This window comes from Meles meles, chromosome 10 (genome assembly GCF_922984935.1).
Source record: "Meles meles chromosome 10, mMelMel3.1 paternal haplotype, whole genome shotgun sequence".
Taxonomy (NCBI): Eukaryota; Metazoa; Chordata; class Mammalia; order Carnivora; family Mustelidae; genus Meles; species Meles meles.
Window position 1 is genome coordinate 20,151,461 of NC_060075.1, and position 18,884 is coordinate 20,170,344.

The following is an 18,884-nucleotide window of genomic DNA, read 5'->3' on the forward strand; positions in this document are numbered from 1 at the left end:
GAACCATTTTCACTAATAAAATCTCATTTCCAACAGCCATTGTGCTAAGTAGCAAAACATCGTTATTGATCAAGGCACGCCCGAGTGACACCCTTGGAGAAGGCACCTCTACGTTTCTTTCAGCTTCCAGTTTGGAGCTTCCGGTGAGAGCACTTGCTGGTGGTGCCCACATGATGTGTCTTCGAGTGGCGTGCTGGCAGCACCTGGTTCAGAGCTGAACCTAAGGAATGTGGACGCATAATGTCACCTGTGTATTTTGAACTACATCACAGATTCCGTGACAGATGGGCTCCCCAGAAATTGTGTCTAGACTCTTTACCTCAGTGTACTTTTTTCATTTGGGCTGCCATGCCCCAAGTGTTTCCACTGTGGAAGCCACAGACCGAGGTTGAGTCAGAGATCCATAGAGAGGAGTAAATCTCTTTTCCTGTCTCAGAGTTTGCAGGTGAGAGAGGGGCTGTGGGTAGATAAACAGGTATGATACAAGGCAAAGTCAAAGGCGGGTGCCATAAGGGGGCGCCTGGCTGATTCAGTCAGTGGAGCATGCAACTCTTGATCTCAGGGTTGTGAGTTCGTGCCCTGCGTTGCGTGTAGAGATGACTTAAAAATAAATTATTTAAAAAAAACAAAAACAAAAAAGGAGGTTACCATAAGAGACCTATTGAAAAGTTGTATTAGGTACAGAAGTGGAAGAGGCAGCGGGGTTATTACTTGGCAATAGCTACATGAAGGAAGTAACATTACAGAGGGGTTTTAGACCATGGGTAGGGGCTGGGGTGTGTCAGTGTGTGGTCACACGGTGGTTTAGCAGAGTTGGAACGGGTCTCCCAACTCCCCACCAGGTGGAGTTTCTACTATCTGTCATAGTGATAGTAAGTTCCAAATTAAACTAGAAAGCTGGAGAAGTGAATGTGCCATTAAAAATTATTTTTCCTCTCTAAAGCTGTAGATGAAAGCTTGTAAAACCATTTTTTATTTCATCTAGCACTTAATTTTCCTTCTTTTGTCAAATACCATGTTCTTCTCAAATGTTAGGAGAGAACTTGTGGGAAAATTTAAAGCAAAGCAACACTAGGTTGCTTTCTTTCTAAATTTATGTACTTAAGGTCCTCTCTTCACTCATTGTTTGCTTTACTTTTTAGTTTTAAAAACACTTTACCTGGCTCTGCTCACTTTTTTCAAGAAAATAAACAGATACGCCCCAGAGTGGCAGAGGACATACTCAACAGGCTGTTTCTAGTAAGTCATCAGCGTGAAGGAAGGTGAAATGAAGAGGAGAGTTCCCGAAGCTCTCCTTGGGAAGAAATGGACTGATCAAGTCCTAGAGGCTTGGGTGGGAGTTCCAGATTTAGGAGGTCTGTTGCTAAGTCTTAGTCTAATATTCAGCTTATGCCAGGCCTCACTGTGTTTGCGCAGGTAAGCGTAGTTTCACATTTGAAGCTGGAGTTCGCTCGTCGCTTATGCCTCTAAGTCGTCACTGAACAGTGTGCTACAGTGGATAATAGGGTGGGCATCATTTACGTTCACCGAGATGAAGGTAATCTACTGTGGCTCAGAAAACAGTGCTTTTAAGTATGATTCTTTGTTTACTAATGTCACTTGATAAAGGCTCAGTGAACCCTGTGTAATTTCTCATAACAGAAGTCTAGTATTGAGCTGATTGAATACGTGGCTACTTTATTTTGTTATGGCTAATTGGTATTCACCGTGATCATGTTCTACAGCTTCTGAATAGATTATTACCCTACAAGTTTATGACTCAGCCCCATTGGATCCTTCAGTTCTCTGTTTTATGTCAGCATATATTTTTCCTTGGTTCCTATATATTTTGTGTTCTGTGTAGTTCTGAAGAGAAATAAAGCTCTTTTCCCTGCCCTTACTTGCTTATGTGAGTTTAACATAGAGACTGATCTTTGCTACAGATTATCCATATCACTGTGAAGGACTAAATCTCTCTCCATCCATTATGTGTGTGTTTCAAGTTTGTTATAAGATTTAGAATGATAGGAAATATCATTATAGGGATTTCCTATTTAGGTTGATTTGTAGTTGTTGCCTTTTCTCAACCCTAGTAATCTCTGGTGTCATAGTATCCTCCCATGGAAAATTGAGCAGGTACCTGCTTTGTTTTCTCCCTTGAGCTGTTCAAATTGAACACACTGGCATTTCAAGGAACTTTGTCATTTAAAATGTACGAGCTTTCCAGTAGCCCAGAATCTTTCCTTAACATGCCTTGTATTTGATGTCCAAGGTAACAGTACAACCTCTGAGCTAAGTGATTGTGATGTCACGGGGTTCTCCAGGCCATGTACCCTGTGCCACACTTCAGTCTTCAGAAGCAACTGGGCCTAAGAAGGCTGAGCTACTATGCCAAAAAGCTTTCGCTATGAAGAGTTACCTAGGAATGTATGTGGGAAGGTAAAGTTCCTAACAGCACAATATGTCATATCTGTAATCCCGGTTTTTACTTCTGTTGACCTTATTATATATTCTTTGTCATAAGTGCCTTCAGATCCTTTCTGCAAAGAAGTAAGTCTTAAGGAAGTTAACACGGGGCACTTCATTTGGAATCTAGCTACCAACACGGAGTTAAAACATTGAAATATTTATGTGTTGGGTTTCTTCAAGAAAACGGGATTTCCTTGTTTTCTTTGTGTCCTTTTTGCATATGGGATGCTCTAGTTTTCCATAACGATCCACTTAAGTCCTGTCATGTTTTCAAGCCCAATCATGTTATCCCAAATCTAACAGGATCTGAAAACTAATCAGTGCACATTTCTTGCAGCAGGATGAATAGTAAACAAGAGATGAAGGGAAATTTCTTATATTCATTTTTTTCCCCTAAAGAAATGGTTCTGTAACAATAAGTCATGTTGTAATCCTCTGTTTTTGTTCATTTACAATGATGTTCTCCCTGTTAGAGAGTTATTCGTAGAAGTTTTATTTCCTTGCACTTGGTTTACTGCTTTTTCGTAAGTTGAGTGTGACTCTCCATCCTTGGCAGCTATTAACTTAGTCAATGTATTCTGGGCTTATTTAAGTTTCAGGATTCATATTGTGTGACTTTCCCTCCCAGCATCACATTAACTTTCAAAGCAATGTGCGGTTCAGGTGTTGTGGCCATGTTTCTTGCTTTGTTATTCTCCCTGGTGGACCTCAAACTATTGATTCTGTTGGCTGTCTAGGGAAAGATTTGTGATGTTAGCCAGTAGCTTGGTGGTTTAGGGTCGTTGGAGGTAGTTCCTTTATAGTGTGCACACCTGACCTTTTCACACGTTGCTTTAAGTTTTTTCAAAGATTACATCTTTGACAGGTGAATGAGGATATCACTATATATCCTTTATTTATGTTGCTCCTCAAAATTAAATTTTTTGGTGCATGTCGTCCTCAGTAGACTCAAGCAATATGTTTGTAGTATTGGATTCTTGAGTGTTTTCTAAATGACCATAATAGAATACATAATACTTTTTCTTCGCATTTTAAAAAATGTCTCACTGTGCACTATATGTGAACACAAGGAACATTTAGTGCAAGTGTTTTAAGAACTGTAACATGGGTAATGTCATACTTTGAGAGAATCAAGTGCTGATACATTAAGGATTTTGTAGGTAAGGTCATTTCCATGCTATAAATTATTGTTCAAGTTGTTATAACAATTTGGTTGTTAATATAATTACTAAATACCTCACTCTCTGAGCTTCTATCTCATATTATGTTTCATCTCATAGTCAGGGATACTTGTATGTGATAATGTTTTAAATATTTTTCTGATTACAGAAGTCGTAATTGTTCCTTCTAGAAAATTTAGAAAGTAGAGTAGTCCAAATAAGAAAAAATATCCCACTATGCATATGATATCCACTGTTAACATCTTGGCATAATAGATACGCTTTTCTAAATCTGTATAACAAGGTGCACTCAACTCTTCCTGTTCCTTCCTTAACCAAAATTAGGAATTTCCTGTACATACTATTTTATGACCTGTTCCCCCGACCGCCAGATAAAATTTTGACTTAAAAAATTACTCTCTGAGAACATTATTTTGTTAATGGCTCTAAATGTTTGGCATTATGTTTGGACTGTAATCTTTATAATCAATATCCTATTGGACCAAATCTTATTTATACAAACTTCTATTGTTCCCACTTGTTTCTTGCTTTAAGTAACGTTTTTTATATTTTCTTAGATCTAAATCCTTGTGTGCTTTTCTTAATATTTCCTAGGGTTAAATGCCTAGAATACAATTGGTCAAGTGATAAGCAGATTAAAAATAAGAAAAATATATGCACACATTCATCCATATATTTATATGTAGTTATTTTCATGAATTTTAGTGTACTTCATTGGTATACGTTTTATTTACATTGTTAAATTCATTCTTTGTGATATATAGTCCTATGATTTTGACAAATGCATGCAGTGGTGTATCGACAAGCAGACTAGTTCTCTCACCTCAGAAAATTCCCTCCTGTGTCCTTTGACTACAAAGTATTTGTGTGTGTGTGTGTGTTTTTAATTTGGAAAATATAAAGAAGCAGGAGTAACTAGAAATCACCCATAAACCTACCATTCTACTATAACTTTTGTTGACATTTTGTTGAGTATCCTTCTGGATTTTTCTTTCCCTACAAAGAAAGAGATTGTACTGTCCTTTTTGTTTATAATCTGTTCCTTTTTTTTTCTGTTCCTTTTTTTAACTTAGTATATTTTGAGGATATTTTTATTTAACCATTAAATTGGTTTTTATTTTTGTATCTTTGCAATTCTAAACAACCCTATCTTGAACATTTTTATATATTGTCATAAGTACTTAAGAAAAGTCCTAAAAATAGGGTATAGATCTCAGTGAATATGTACATTTTAAAAATACTACCTTTCGTCAAATTCATTTAAAAAGAGGTTATACCAAATTACATCCTGACCAGTATGTCAGAATGTATATTTGCTGTATCTGTGACATTATTATTTTCCTGTATCTGTGCCATTATTATTACTATTTTATATTATTGTCAGTTCAGTAGATGAATAATGGTATTTCATTGTCATTCTTGGATATGTCTTAGGGTTGGCTTTTTTTCCCCATGTGTTTATTATTTGTATTTTTGTGTGTGAATTACCAGTGTATGTCATTTGTGTATTTTTCTTTTGGCTTTTTTAGGGGAGGGGTAGAGGGCTCTTTTAAAGTGTTCTGTATTGTAGTAACTTTAACTCTCACAGTTCCCCATTGTGATTTCTTTTCCTCTTTTTGTCATTTGCTTTTTCATTTGGTTTAATGATTTTTAAAACAAAAATTTAAATGGAATTTTTTCTTAAATTCTTTTATAGTTCCTCTATTTCTGTTTTGGGTCTGTATGTGTTCAATTTAAAAATCTCCTTTCTCTGTAGATCATATAGTCATGCTTATTTTCTTTACACTTAGCTTTTTAAAAAATCCTTTCTCTGTTTACTTTTTCTTTTATATTCCTGATAGGCTAGTCAGGTTTTTACTATGTTGTACTAAGGAGCCATAGATTATTTTGTACTTATATATGAATATATTTTAATGTAATCTTAATGTATCTTTTTAAATGTATTCACATGCTTTCAAGCAGCATGAACTTTTCATTGAAATCTTCTATTCAGGGGCACCTGGGTGGCTCAGTGGGTTAAAGCCTCTGCCTTCGGCTCAGGTCATGATCCCAGGGTCCTGGGATCGAGCCACGCATCGGGCTCTCTGCTCAGCAGGGAGCCTGCTTCCTCGAACTCTCTCTCTCTGCCTGCCTCTCCACCTACTTGTAGTTTCTGTCTTTCAAATAAATAAAATCTTAAAAAAAAAAAAAAAAGAAAAGAAATCTTCTATTCAATCTGTATCAGCACAGTGTCATTTAACTGTGTCCTAAGTTAAGAGAGTTCACTGATTATTTTTTTTTTCCCTATTGCCTTCTTTGGTTTGCATCTTAGATATCATCTATCAGATTTCTTTGTGACAATTGGGAAAAAATACTACTTCTGTTGTTAAATAACTGTTGTTTGTTTTTAACATGCTGCAGGACATTGAAGACAAAGTAAGTAGCAAAGAAATGACCTATAAATGTGCCAAGTGGGGACACTTAACTAAGCAGATAGTGGAAGTCACCCTCACATAAGGTTGAGCCATGTGACCCTTGATCACCCTGCAAAAACATGTGGTACATGGCAGAAGGGCGGGAATGCCAAAATACACGCTTGCTGAATATCTTAAGATTTCTCATCAAGTGTGTATTCAACATTTACTGAAGCAAAAATGTTTTAAAAACTTTTCTAACTTGGGGTGAGACTGGGAGGTCTTTTCTCAGAGATAAGGATCATTTAAATGTAATGATGAAGATACAAACAACAATTTGAAAAATGCATTTTTTATTAACCTTGAAAAACATCCATAAGGAACTACCCTTGTCATTATTTTTCATGTATCAAAATAATTGTACTACCTTTTTAATTTTGAAAAAAAATCTTAGAAATGGGATGACTGAGTTTTATAATTGACTATTTTTATTTCTTACTATTAATTTTTAATTATTCAGAAAACACTTACAGTGGTTTTTGCCCCTTGCTCCAAAGAGTACTGCTTCATAAAAAAGAAAATAGACTAATACATGGACTTAGGCGCAGGTTTCAATGGGTAATTTAAGGGTTCTCAAACATAAGATTTATGTAGGAAATGTCATATAGGCATTTTTGTTGTCCATAAAAAAGAAAAAAGATTAATAGCCATGTGGTTTACGCTTGGAATAAATCTAAGTTTTATTGTATGAAATATTAATCCTTGAAATTACTCTTCAAAAGAAGTTAAATAAAACTGTCTGTGCCATATTCTGACACTTTCTGACAAAGTAGGACACAGCTGTCACAGTAAAAAAAAAAAAAGTACAATGCAGACTCCTTCTTTACATTTAAATACAGCAATCATCATTTTATTAATATTGTTCTATGGCAGAGACCTAATAGATTGCAAAAATCTTCGGCTTTGTATACTTATTTCTAATGCAATTTGTACTTGACTTTTGCTTTGCTGTTGCTGCTTTTTCTTGATATAGTATATTCTTCATTTCTTTTTTTAGGCTAAGCAGCTGGAAGAGAAAGATCGAGTGATAAAGAAGCAGGATGCATTCTACAAAGAACAGCTGGCTAGACTGGAGGAGAGGGTATGACTATTTCTTGTCTTTGATTCTCTTCTAGAACCACATCTGCAACTTTCCCATCGAGTTATTTAAGCATCGATAATTAGAACTATAGCTGCTTCTCCTAGTTGAAAGGAAGTGAAGAAGCCAGGCAGGTAGATCATTCTCACAGGGGATGTCATTCCTTCTTTGGTTGTTTCGGGTGTGGTCTTGTCACTGGGTCAAGGAAGCGTTTACCGCTCTGCCCCTCCCCCAGGCATTTTGTCCCTAAACGTTTAGAAACTGCAAACTGCGCTGCCTCCAGGTCAGACAGTAGACTGCTGCTCTCGACTCTCCCTAACGTTGACAAAACTTGAACGGGTTTTTAGAAATGGACGTGTTTTAGGGGATATGTTGTGTTGCGTAATCTCAGTTTCACTGCATCTATGGCTAAGCAGTGGGCAGGAGTTGAACAGTAGGACTGAGGAAGAGGAGTTAGGAGGAGTTGAGGCAGTACCTGTGGGAGGCCCTAGAGTTTGACAGAGATTCTAACGTAGGGATTAAGGCTAAAGCAGGAGGAGACCGTGGGTTTCAGAATGGGAGTTTGAGCCACCTCGTCAGTGCCCCTGTCCAGTAACAGATTTGTCTAGAATCATTTCACACTGGGGCCATACAAAGCTGGGTCTTTCTTCCCTTGGATGGAAACCTCTAAAATTTGGTTTGTTTAGAGTAAGATATTAGGTTTAATAACAAAGTAGATAAAATAAGAAATACAGTATTAAGTCCCGTTCAGTACAGTTATTTACACAATATGCTCACCCGTGTCTGTGTGTCACTGGTGTGCATGCTGCTTGCGTGCAGGGATCATTTCTTCCTTCGTCGAACAGATGTCTACTTAAGCCCCTAATATATGCCAGGCCCCGGGCTAGTGCCAGAGACGTGCTAATGAGGAAAATGAACGAAACTTTTGTCCTCCGGGAGCTGAAGTGTATATAGTGGACAGCAGGTTGCAATAAAGCCAAGAAAAAGGAGTCCCAAGGCCTTGGAGTATAGGTGGGGGGTCTGGTGGAGAGGGAGGGCCCATCTGATAGATGGTGTTTGGGAAAAGGTCTGCAGTAATGGGAAGCCAGCCAGCGCCAGAGCCCTGCGGCAGGACTCTGTGTTAGCATGTTAGAATGGCTAAAGGGTTTGTGAGTGTGGGGAAGGGCTTGCTGGCTGTTGTCTTGGGCAAGAACTGAAGGAAGAGAGACCTAGTAAGAGGTAATGGCGGTAATTCAGAAAAGGGTTACTGATAGCTTGGGCCTGGCTGCTAGCCATGGAGGGAATGAGGCGCAGGGTTGGATATTCCAAAGGCAGAGCTGATCAGGTTTGTTGATGGTTTTGAACACGAGTGGAAGAACTCAAGGATATCTAGATCTATGGCTTCTACCTAGAAGGATGGATTTTCCATGGCGAAGACTATTCAGATACGGATCTGGATACGAGTGGTGGAGAAAATCAGGAATTTGATTTTAAATACTTCAAGTTTGGGATATTTGTTAAGACATCCAGGTAGAGGTGATAAATAAGCATAGAGTGGAATGGCTTATGGCAAGAGTGAGCAGATTTTTCTGTCAAGGGCCAGATAGGAGATACTTTGGACTTTGCTGGCCATGTATGGTTTCGGTCACGACGACTCTCCTCTCAGCACAGCTGCTCAGCTCTGTCATTACGGTGTGACAGCAGCCACAGCCAGTGTGTCAGTGAACAAGTGTGACTGTATTCCAGTTTATGGACACTGAAGCTTGAATTTCACGTGATTTCTGTATGTCATGAAATACTCCTCTTTTCATTCCCGTCCCGTCGGCACCCCCCCCCTCCCCCAACACCACCATTTAAAAACCTGAAACCACTCTTAGGGCCTTCGAGAGCAGTCTGGATTTGACTCAGGTGTTTTAGTCTGCAGAACCCTCATTTAGAGCACAGCCTCTGACTTGGGTTGAAGGCACTGGACGGACATTTACCTGCTGAGTTTTTGTAGCCTGTTACTTTAGATTTCAGCTTCTTCAGCTGTAAAAATGAAGATGGAATCGTACTTACCTCACGGATTTGTGAAAGGACTCATTTTCCTAAAGCACGTGCAGTAGTGTCCCACACAGAGTAACCACTCAGTCAGCTCTTAGTCTACCTCAACCCTTCCAGAATGCCATACCTGCAAGTAAATGTCAGCTGAAGAAAATGAACGACTGATCGTTTCTTGAGGGGATTTCCCAGCACCTGTTCTGTCCCCACCCAGTCACCGTTTTCTTTGCTATCAGGTATTACCATGCTAGGTACCTTTTAGATTTGTCCTTGATCACTGTCGGGTAAGCAAAAAGACAATGAAAAATACTCATCTGTTTCTCATAAATCCACCAATCTGATGGCGGTAATTCAGTGATTAATGTGAAATACTGAGAGGATTCACTCTTGGCAGAGGAAGCCGGTCTGTTGAGCAGCTAGCTGTTGTTTTTGGCCTCAAGTTAGCACAAGGGGTGGTGGGTCAGATGGAGAAATGGTCATGATGTCAAATCATTGCAATTGGCATCTTTTTATGTAGGTGAAATATATATTTTTCCTTTTGGAAGATAAGGCTGGAAAGTAGTTATTTAGGAATTTTAACTGAAAACTGAGCAGTACCCATGAGCTTGGAAAGATCCTACGGTGGGAGAATCACAATGCTATCTGTTACTACCTAATAACTGCAGGCGGGACTAGGAGTCAGGAGGCAGGGTGCTGTCGTCCGTTATTTGACAAGTCACCTAATCTCTTCTGGTCTCTGCTTCTTTATCTATGAAGTGGGGGTAATACTCCATTCCTTGCTCACGTTTGTGAGTTCTTGGGGGGACCAGATAAGACAAGGTATATAAAAGCTCTTTGAAAACTGGAAAATGCTTAACAAAAGCTGTTGCCATTAAAGAATATCTGCTTACTTTCCATTGTATACAAAACACTAAGAATCATGAAATTACTTTAGTATTGTTCAACTTCCTGCTGTCTTCTCTCCATTTCTGTAAAATCATGTTTGTTTATTACTGCCATTCCTGAAGTAGCTACATTAATTTCCTTCAATTGGATTTCTTCCAGGAATATCTGAGAGATGTAGGTCTTTAGTGATGAAGCATTTTGCTGGCTTAATGCAGAAGATTGCAAAAAGAGTTCCCCTTGTATTGTGATGACCATGAAAAGTGCAGTGTCTCACCATTTCTGTTAGAAAGTCTACATACAGTTCGTGTTAGAAGATGGAAGAATGCTGAGTCCAATCGTGCATGGTGTAAGAAAAATGATTATAATGTCATGATGACTTGTAGAATCACCTACTGTGTACTAGAAGAAATCCAAGGTGCCTATGGTTTAAAAGTGGTTTAAGTACATGTCTTTATTTAAACCAAATGAAACGATGAAGCCATAAACCAGACACCAGGTGATGTATCGTTCCTGGAGAGGGAACATTGACAGACTCTCACAGAATCATTCCAAAAGTGATCCCCATCAATTAGATTAACACCGTCATTATGTACATGATCACTTTTAGATGACACATAGTCTTACTACTTGAACTGTTTGTTTTCATTGACTTGATAAGAATTTCTTTTGAGACTGTGAACCCAAGTCACCTGAGCATGTGGAGCACATTTGGTTCTGTAGCACAGTGTGGCTTGCCTCTTTGATCTATTTCAATACATTCCATCAATTAGGTAATTCCTATGTATGAATGGAGCTTTCTCTCGCATGTGTTCATGCTGGTTAGTTCACGTGTCTGAGAGGACTTTCTCCTGTCACTGCCTTATGAGGAGGACTAAGTATGATTTAACTGGACACCAGTTCACCCTTCTTAGGTCCAGTATTCCAAAAGCAGTGACTCTTGACTGAGAAAGAAAGTCAAAACCATTTGAAAAGTTTTTCAAGTCCTTAATTTCATTGCAAAGGTTGCCGGCTTTATCAAGCGACATTGACATGGATGTGAAGTGAATTTCTGTATTTTAATAACGTTCATGAGGTCACAGGTGTGTGGCCTAACTGAAGGAGACTTGAGTACTAAACTCCTGGTTGTTGATTTAAGAGACTTGGAGGATGTTAATTCCTGATTGGTGATTTGATAAGAGGAAGCCCAGGGCAGCCTTCAGAGACAAGGTTCTTAAATGTTTTTAGGAAGCTTTCCACGAATCATGAAGGGAGTGCTCTACAGTGTTTTATATACCTCTCTTTGTGGTGCCACATCTATGATAATTGTAATTTGTTATCTGTGTTTATCACATAAATTCCTTGAGGGTAAATGTCATTTTCTCATCTCTATATTTACCATGACTCACAGAGGAGTTCAGTGAATAAATCCTAGATTTACTAAACTTAATACCATAAAATTGTGTCTTAAGTAGTTAATGTATAGTTTTTGACTAGCTACAAAGTTCCTGGTATCTTCTTCACTCACCATTTAAATTAATACTATATATCTATCCTATGAGAATCAAGTTTGTCTTGATATTATTTGTAGCATCATGATCACTGCGATAGTAACTCACAATAACATTGTATGTTTACATGAGCTAGACACTTGGCATGGGATATGTCATTTGATTCACATAAACAGCCCTATGAGGTTGTCGGTCCTGTTATTTAGATGAAGGCCTTTAAGGCTTCAAGTAACTTGCCCAAAAATATCCGACAAAAACATTTCGTTCTGAGGCAGGTCCAACACCTGAGCTTTTTAAGCCGTTAGCCAGTACTAGCTTTAATATTTGTTAGTTTTGTGCTCAAGAGTTAAATCCTACTGGTTGCATGTTAGCTCTTTGGGTGCTAAATTAGTTCTTTTTGGCTTCTAATACAACTTTTTTAGGTCCCAATGTTAAAATGGGATTAATGCTACTTCATAGTCTACAAGATTGTTAAGCATTCAAAATGCAGAATCTTCTCCCCAGGATTTGGTACTTCCTGTGGACATTTGGTCAAAAAGGGAGTAAATAAAGTCTTATTACCTAGCAGCTACGGCATACCGCTAAGAGCTATTTTACTGTCTAGTTGTGCTTCTTCTACTTTGAAGTAAGAAAGCCATAGTCATTGAAGCAATTCACAAACGCCTTTGAGCCATTCGTTCATTGTTCCTAGTGTTGCTAGCAGATAGGCCTAGCATTCCACCTCTAGAAAGAAAGTTTCTCTTACTTTTGATAAATGCTTCCATGGTTATTTCATTACAGTCTGGATTACATTCGTGTTCTTCAGGGAATGTGCAGTGGTCTGTTAGCCCTTTGAGAGGGAAGTGAGAAGCAAGACCAGGCCATGACTGGAGAGGCCAGAGTCCAGATTCTCCCAGGGATCTTTCAGGATGAAGGACCCCTTCTCCCCAAGACGTCTTGCAGATGTGACTTCTTTGGTGATTAGTGTGTCTTCGCATCTAAGTTCCCAATTGTGAACTTGAATTGATATGCTCTCCTCTTTTCTCTTGGCGTTCATAAGAATGGCGGGGTTTGGCACAGTGTGAAGAGAGCTATAAAAGCCTTGGTGACTTGAGCTGAGGGAGATAAGAGGCCTTACATATAGTCACAATGTTCAGATCAACAGGGTAGTGGGATCTGTATTGCTTTCAGTTTATAGGCTCCTCTGGATTTCAGTAGGTATTTGCATACACACTGCAGTCAATCCCATACAATTAAGGAGAGGGAATTGTACAAGCTGGGCAGAAGAAAGCAGTGTGAAGAGAATGGTGAAAAATAAATTGTCATTAAGAAGTAAAGTACTTTACTAGTTCGTCACCTGTGGAGAGAGTTACTAATTAAATTCTGAGGTCGTGCTTACTTACACCAAATGAGCAATTTTTAAAAGCCTTTTACTTATAGTGGGTGGCATATCTTCCATTGCATCATAAAGTGTCGGGCTCATCTGTATGATTAATTGGCTTTTTTGATTGCTTGACTTCTTTGTCAATTTGTACCTTGGATTCTCTATTCCTCTCTGCAGAGCTTGGGGCAAAGTAATGCCGACAATGATAATAAAAAGAAACGACAACAGAACAGATTATTGTCAGCCCAGTGTGCTGCTTTTGGGAAGAAATTATTATGTATTTTTACTACCAGATGAAGTCTGTCATTATAAAAATACTTCACTGAGTGAAGCTTGGTCAGCCTTTTGATGGGATTAATGCAGGATAGAATCACCGATCACTGACATCTAAGATACTAAAACATAAGGAGTCTTTTCTGGGGTAGGAAGATAATTTAATACATTTATGGGATTAAAAAAAACAACAAACCTTTGATATTTCCCCCCCTTGAGTGCTTTCTGAACAGTCATCAATGATTTTAGGTCCTGTGGGTAACTCATATGCCTCAGATTAGTGTGTGTGCTCTGGCCATACAGTGTGACATAGCAAATTCAACCCAATCGTTAAAAGCATAACTTTATGGTAGATGACTAGTTTGCACTTGTTGACCTAGAGATATTTATTATTCCATTTACACTCTGAATTTTTGTACTGGTTTCCTCATTCATCTTGAAATCAAGGCCGATTCCCTGTGGTCCGAAGTCACCCAGAGTTGCAGAAGTAAAGTTCTCTGGTCCAGGCTTTGGACACTGAAGGCGATAGAAGTCCGTGACACTTTTAATTGTAACACCATTACACACAACAGGGGTTTTAGGAGTGGTTTGCTAGCATGGCCCTTGAGTTGCTCTTATTTTTCCTCATTAACAAGTAATGATAGCTCACAGAAGTGTGCTTCGATCGTCATTGTTAGGTAGAGAAATTAATAAGGGCCAGTATCATCCTATCTTTGCTAATATAATGGACGTATTTATTTATCATGTAGGTTCAAAGACCTGGACCCTTTTACACTCTTCACTGCCTCCCTAAAGGAAGCTCTTTATTGCAGATATTCCAAAGGCAGCAAGCAGGAATAGACTTCTTTTCCCCACTTCTGTTTTGTTCTCCTGCAGGGGAAGGGAGCGAACCATGCAATGTAGTGGATATGGGGTCCTTATCCTTAATTCATTATTCAACAAGTCCTTCAAACACATTGGCTTTTCTGTTAACCTCTCTGAATTTCCTAATGGGAAATGTGGTTTGGGTAACCTTGAAATGCTTTTTCAGTCTGGCTTTAGGGATATGCAACTTATGTTCCTTTCTGGGGTGAGCCTGTTCAAAGTGCATCCCGTGAAAATTATCCCTTTAACTGGAGCCAATTTTTGTGTGCTGAACTTTAGAGGAAAGATTTGCAAATCTTGGGATCAGCACTTAATTTGGGGCTCTATTTACCATGTAGACTGTCAAGAAGTATTAACCTGCAGGTAAGATGAGAACATGGATTACAAAGCTATGAGCTGATCGCACACGGTACACCAGGTATTAAATAGCATTATCCATCCTGCTTGCTACAGTAAATAGGATTTCACCATTATGATGTGTCAGGGCTTTCAGTGAAATCAAATTTACAAGACACTAAACTGCCATCCTCTCTGCTGAGCAGCTTTATTCTGGGATCTTGCCTTCATATTAATCCTGTTGGTAGGAAATACTTGTACCGATTGTGCATGGAAATTATAATTTAATGATCTCTTCCTTTTCTCTATTCAGAGCTTAGAATGGACCACTGTGCTTTGCAGTGATAGCCCCAGGGCTCTGAGAAAGAGATAATACAGAGTTCAGCTTTAAAGCCCAGTATTACTGCCTTTTTTTGAGCGCTTGTAATGATCCTAAGTGCTAAGTCGCCAACAATACGGGTTGCATACTTTCTCAACTCTTCACATTCCCTTTACCTCATGAAAGACCGTACCATAAAATAATTAAATTCTGTTTATCGTGACAGGTTTTAAAAACGGTACGCCACTTGAATGTGTAAAGACAAGGTGAGAAATAAAGTGTTACGAAATCCAGGGAAAATTAATTTCACTTTTAAAGATTCTGTTTATTTTGTGTGGGGAGACTCAGCAAGACTGTTTTATTTGTAAAACACTTAATACTCCCTTTCCTTTCTTTGGGATTTTTTCTTGCTATTGGTAGGAATGTTGGAGATAGGAAGTAATTCTGTGTTTTTCCAGGCCAATGTGATTGAAAATGGGCTGGATCTCTGAACCTTCTTTGCATCCAGTTTCATAATTAGTGATTGTTTTGCTTCTTGATAGCTTGTTTATTTATAAATTTCAAATACACTCCATTTAGGCAGACCAGCCAATGTCTATTTCCCTGTTTTACTAAGAAATTAAAATACACGAATATTAATTTTTTTAAAGGAAATTGCAGGGCTGGTGTTAGAAAATGCTCTTGAATCCCCTTTTTATGTTCAGACCGTGAGCCAGCTGTGCCTCTACAAGGGATTACATTTCAGCACATTAGCTTCAGTTAGAAAGATGTATTTGGTCATTAAAACATTTGCAAATAATACTAGCTCATAACATCGTCAAAGAAGTGGTGCCCACATCTGAACTTGGCGTGTAAAGCAGGTTGGCACAGTGAGAGCAGCATTCAATAAAGAGAACCCAAATCCAATTTGGCTACACAGATTATGATAGGGTTTTGATCTTGGTCATTCTTATTGGAATTTTCAGGGGCTAGAGGGAGTCCTTGTCATTTACCATTCATTCTGGAACACATTTGTTCATCTCCTCCAGTGAGCCAGGCAAGTGTGTGTAGGTATAGTGACAAATACAAATAGCACAGACCCTCTTTGGCATCTGGTACAGAGCTTTGAATTGCCACAGTGGGTCCATGGGGGCTACGGCAGACTATTATTTTCCAGAGCAGAAATGTTTTGTGAGGAGTAGTTTCTCCTTCTGTCTCAGAGAGCTGGAGACTATGGGATTTAGAGGGGAATTTAGTGGGTTAGAGTGATCCATCAGGTGATGAAATGGTCAGATAAAGACCCAATGAACTGATTGCCTTAAATAGCAGCCTTTGAAAATAAATATTAAATACCTAAGCTCCATGAAGCCCAGAAACAGTTCCCCTTGGATCACCACAATAGTGCTTGGCACATAGTAGGCACTAGATAACTTGTAAAAATTAATGTGTTTGTCAGGAAGTGGGATGGGTTCCATGACCAAATAATTTTGAGGAATGTTAAGTTTAACTAAGCTGAACAGATTTCTTTACTGTAGGGCCTTCTCAGAGTTTATATACATTCAGAGCTTCCAAAATGCTACTGCATGCCATGTTTCAGCATTACACTCAAGCCACGGAATCTTTCTTTCAAGAAACACTAGCTTATCTCGGCACACCATCTGAGGTCTGCTGTGCCCTGTGCAATGCCAGTTCCTGGAGCTTCGGGTCCTTCCTAAGACGTTGAGGTCAAGAAGCCATAGAGTTCCATTAGTAGAGTTCCTAATGTGAAGGCTTCTGAGGACCTGCAGCCATCCTGGAATGACCTGCCTTTGTACTGTGTTGTGAAAGAGGAGACAGATGAGAAAGAGGCCTGAGAATTCTTAAGGTCCTCTGGAGTGGGAGTTGTTCACACTTTTCTCTTTATAATCTTTAGTCTTCCTAAGAATCTCTAGGAAACTATGCCTGTAATTTTCAGTGTTATATTTATATAAACAGTCCTTATTTAGGCTTGCGTTATTCCAAGCTCTGCAGAGTTGAGAGCCATGGGTAGTGCGGTTTCCCTGGTGCCCTTCCATCTCAGGACCCAGATTCATACTCTTTAACCTAGGACTCTTACGTCCTTGGCTGAAGAATCAGGCATGGGGGCTGATGTCACCAAAGATCGAACGTCCAAATAGGAATTCTTCTTCTCTTTCATAAAATGAAGTAGGGTGGTAATCAAATTAGATAAATATTTAATGATCACTGCAGGCCTTTAAAAATCGTCCCCCAAGTGTTTACCAAGATCTAAAGCTAGAGGAATAAGGAAAAGATGTATTAACACCTTCCTTTCCTTCAGAGCCTGGAGTTTTCTGTGGCCCTTGAGTAAGAGTTGATAGGACTGGCTATTATTTGATGAGGAAGCTGTAGGGTTTGCTTGCCTAGGTCAGAAGATGCAGTCTTTGTATCCAGTGAGTTAAGCTGAATGAAGGTCAGTAGTCTTGGGCTCCGTAATTTCATTCTCTCTCAGAGACCATTAAAAACGAGAGATCCAGGGAGAAAAGGTGGACACAGTACTGTGCCCTCACTGTTAGTAGGAACCTTGTCTGTTCAGTGCTGTATCCCCAGCTCCAGGCAGAGTGCCCGACACATAGTGGGTGCTTTGTGAACCCTTCTTGAATAAATGAGTAGACAGGTTTTCAGGAGGTCAAAGGCTTTAATCTTAACAACTGTCCCCATGATTTGGATATTCATCTTCCAGGTCGCTTAGTGTCCACCTAACGTCAGGTTACACCTTAGCCTGCAGGATTTCTGCGGAAACCTGGGTGAGGGTCCTTCTGCTCCAGTCATGCTAGCTACTGATAGTAACGCAACTGCGTGTCTTACCTACATAAAATGAAACATCAGTGTAGATACCACTTTTTGAGCAAGCTTTGAAAGGAAATTAAATCATATTGCCTAAACAGTGTTCTTAGCTATTACTTTTACATGACTTTGAAGGGAAAGGTAAACAATTTTTTTGACAAGCCTTGTCCTCAACGGAGTGCTCAACTTCATGGATTATTCCCAAACTTGGCTTTTGGGTGAAAATGCCTTTTGGACTTTGCACTATAGTATAGTATCTGTGTCACTGTCCTCAGCAGCATCACCCAACCTGTTGTTGTTGATTTTGTTGGTGAGGCTCAGAGACCTCAAGTAACTTGCCCTGAGTTTCTCAACTGGTGTAGCCAGGCCCCTGTCTTCTTCCTCACTAACAGCCTTTCCTTCCGTGTGACCTTTGCTTTCTGGCCTGACATTCATCCATGCAGTTCCACTCCCCTGCCCCCCAACTTTAAGAAGATTTTTGGTGGAAGTGGGCCTGACACTTTTGGAGCCTCTAGAGTTCAGGCGTATATTCTCAGCTGGGTTTCCCTTGGCATCTTCTGTACTTGGCTTCTTTCTTCAACTCAGCACCAGTAGGCAGGCATAATTGTGGATCGTGTTCCACAGTAAAGAGAAATTACACGTTTCATTAGAGGGCATTAGATGATGGATACAGTTCTGTGAAATACACAGGCTACATTATAGGAGAGATAAGGGTATGTGGATCGGGACTTACTCCTCCAGGGGAATGGAGAGAAAGAACGGGGTCTGAGAAATATAATGGAGAGAAACATCCAGAAATCAAAGTTCTACACCAAGCCAGATCAGCTAAGGTAATGTTGGGACTTAGTGTGATGGCAGGAAGGGGAGAATGGGATGTGGCGTCCCCTAGCGATCCCCGTCCGGCTTGCATGTTGGCCCTCACTGTCTTCCTTTGCCACGGGGCCCACTTTGCAGAATTCTTTCTTTCTAGAGCAGCTTTGGTGAGGGGGCCTGGAGTCACTGTATCCACGGTAGCCCAGCCTTCTTCCTCACCTGCTGATGAGATTGTATACATATGGATTCTTGAGCATAAACTTCCTGTACATTTCGATTATGGTCACATAAATAGGGGTTTACTGTCAATTTCCTTCCTCTAAGTTAAGGCTACAGTTAGTTGTCCTATCCTAGAGCTATGTGACCTTGCAAGTCAGTGGCTTCCCTAGACTCTGCCTCAGAATTAGCCTGAGTAATTTATAAATCTCAGAAATCAGGGCACCTGGGTGGCTCAGTCATTAAGCGTCTGCCTTCGGCTCAGGTCATGATCTCAGGGTCCTGCGATCGAGCCCCACATCGGGTTCCCTGCTTGGCGGGAAGCCTGCTTCTTCCTCTCCCACTCC

General features: G+C 39.6%; 1 protein-coding gene across 3 annotated transcripts in view; it reads left to right on the top strand.

Annotated features, from left to right (window-relative positions):
* Positions 1 to 18,884, top strand: part of CHCHD3 (coiled-coil-helix-coiled-coil-helix domain containing 3) — a 286,910-nt gene that overhangs the window by 182,092 nt on the left and 85,934 nt on the right. For 2 of the 3 annotated variants that reach the window (XM_046021609.1, XM_046021608.1), the window contains exons 5-6: positions 6,030 to 6,044; positions 7,080 to 7,163. In XM_046021609.1, the coding sequence (XP_045877565.1) occupies positions 6,030 to 6,044; positions 7,080 to 7,163 (99 nt within the window). The remainder of the gene's footprint in view (positions 1 to 6,029; positions 6,045 to 7,079; positions 7,164 to 18,884) is intronic. The other variant, XM_046021611.1, reaches the window with a different exon arrangement.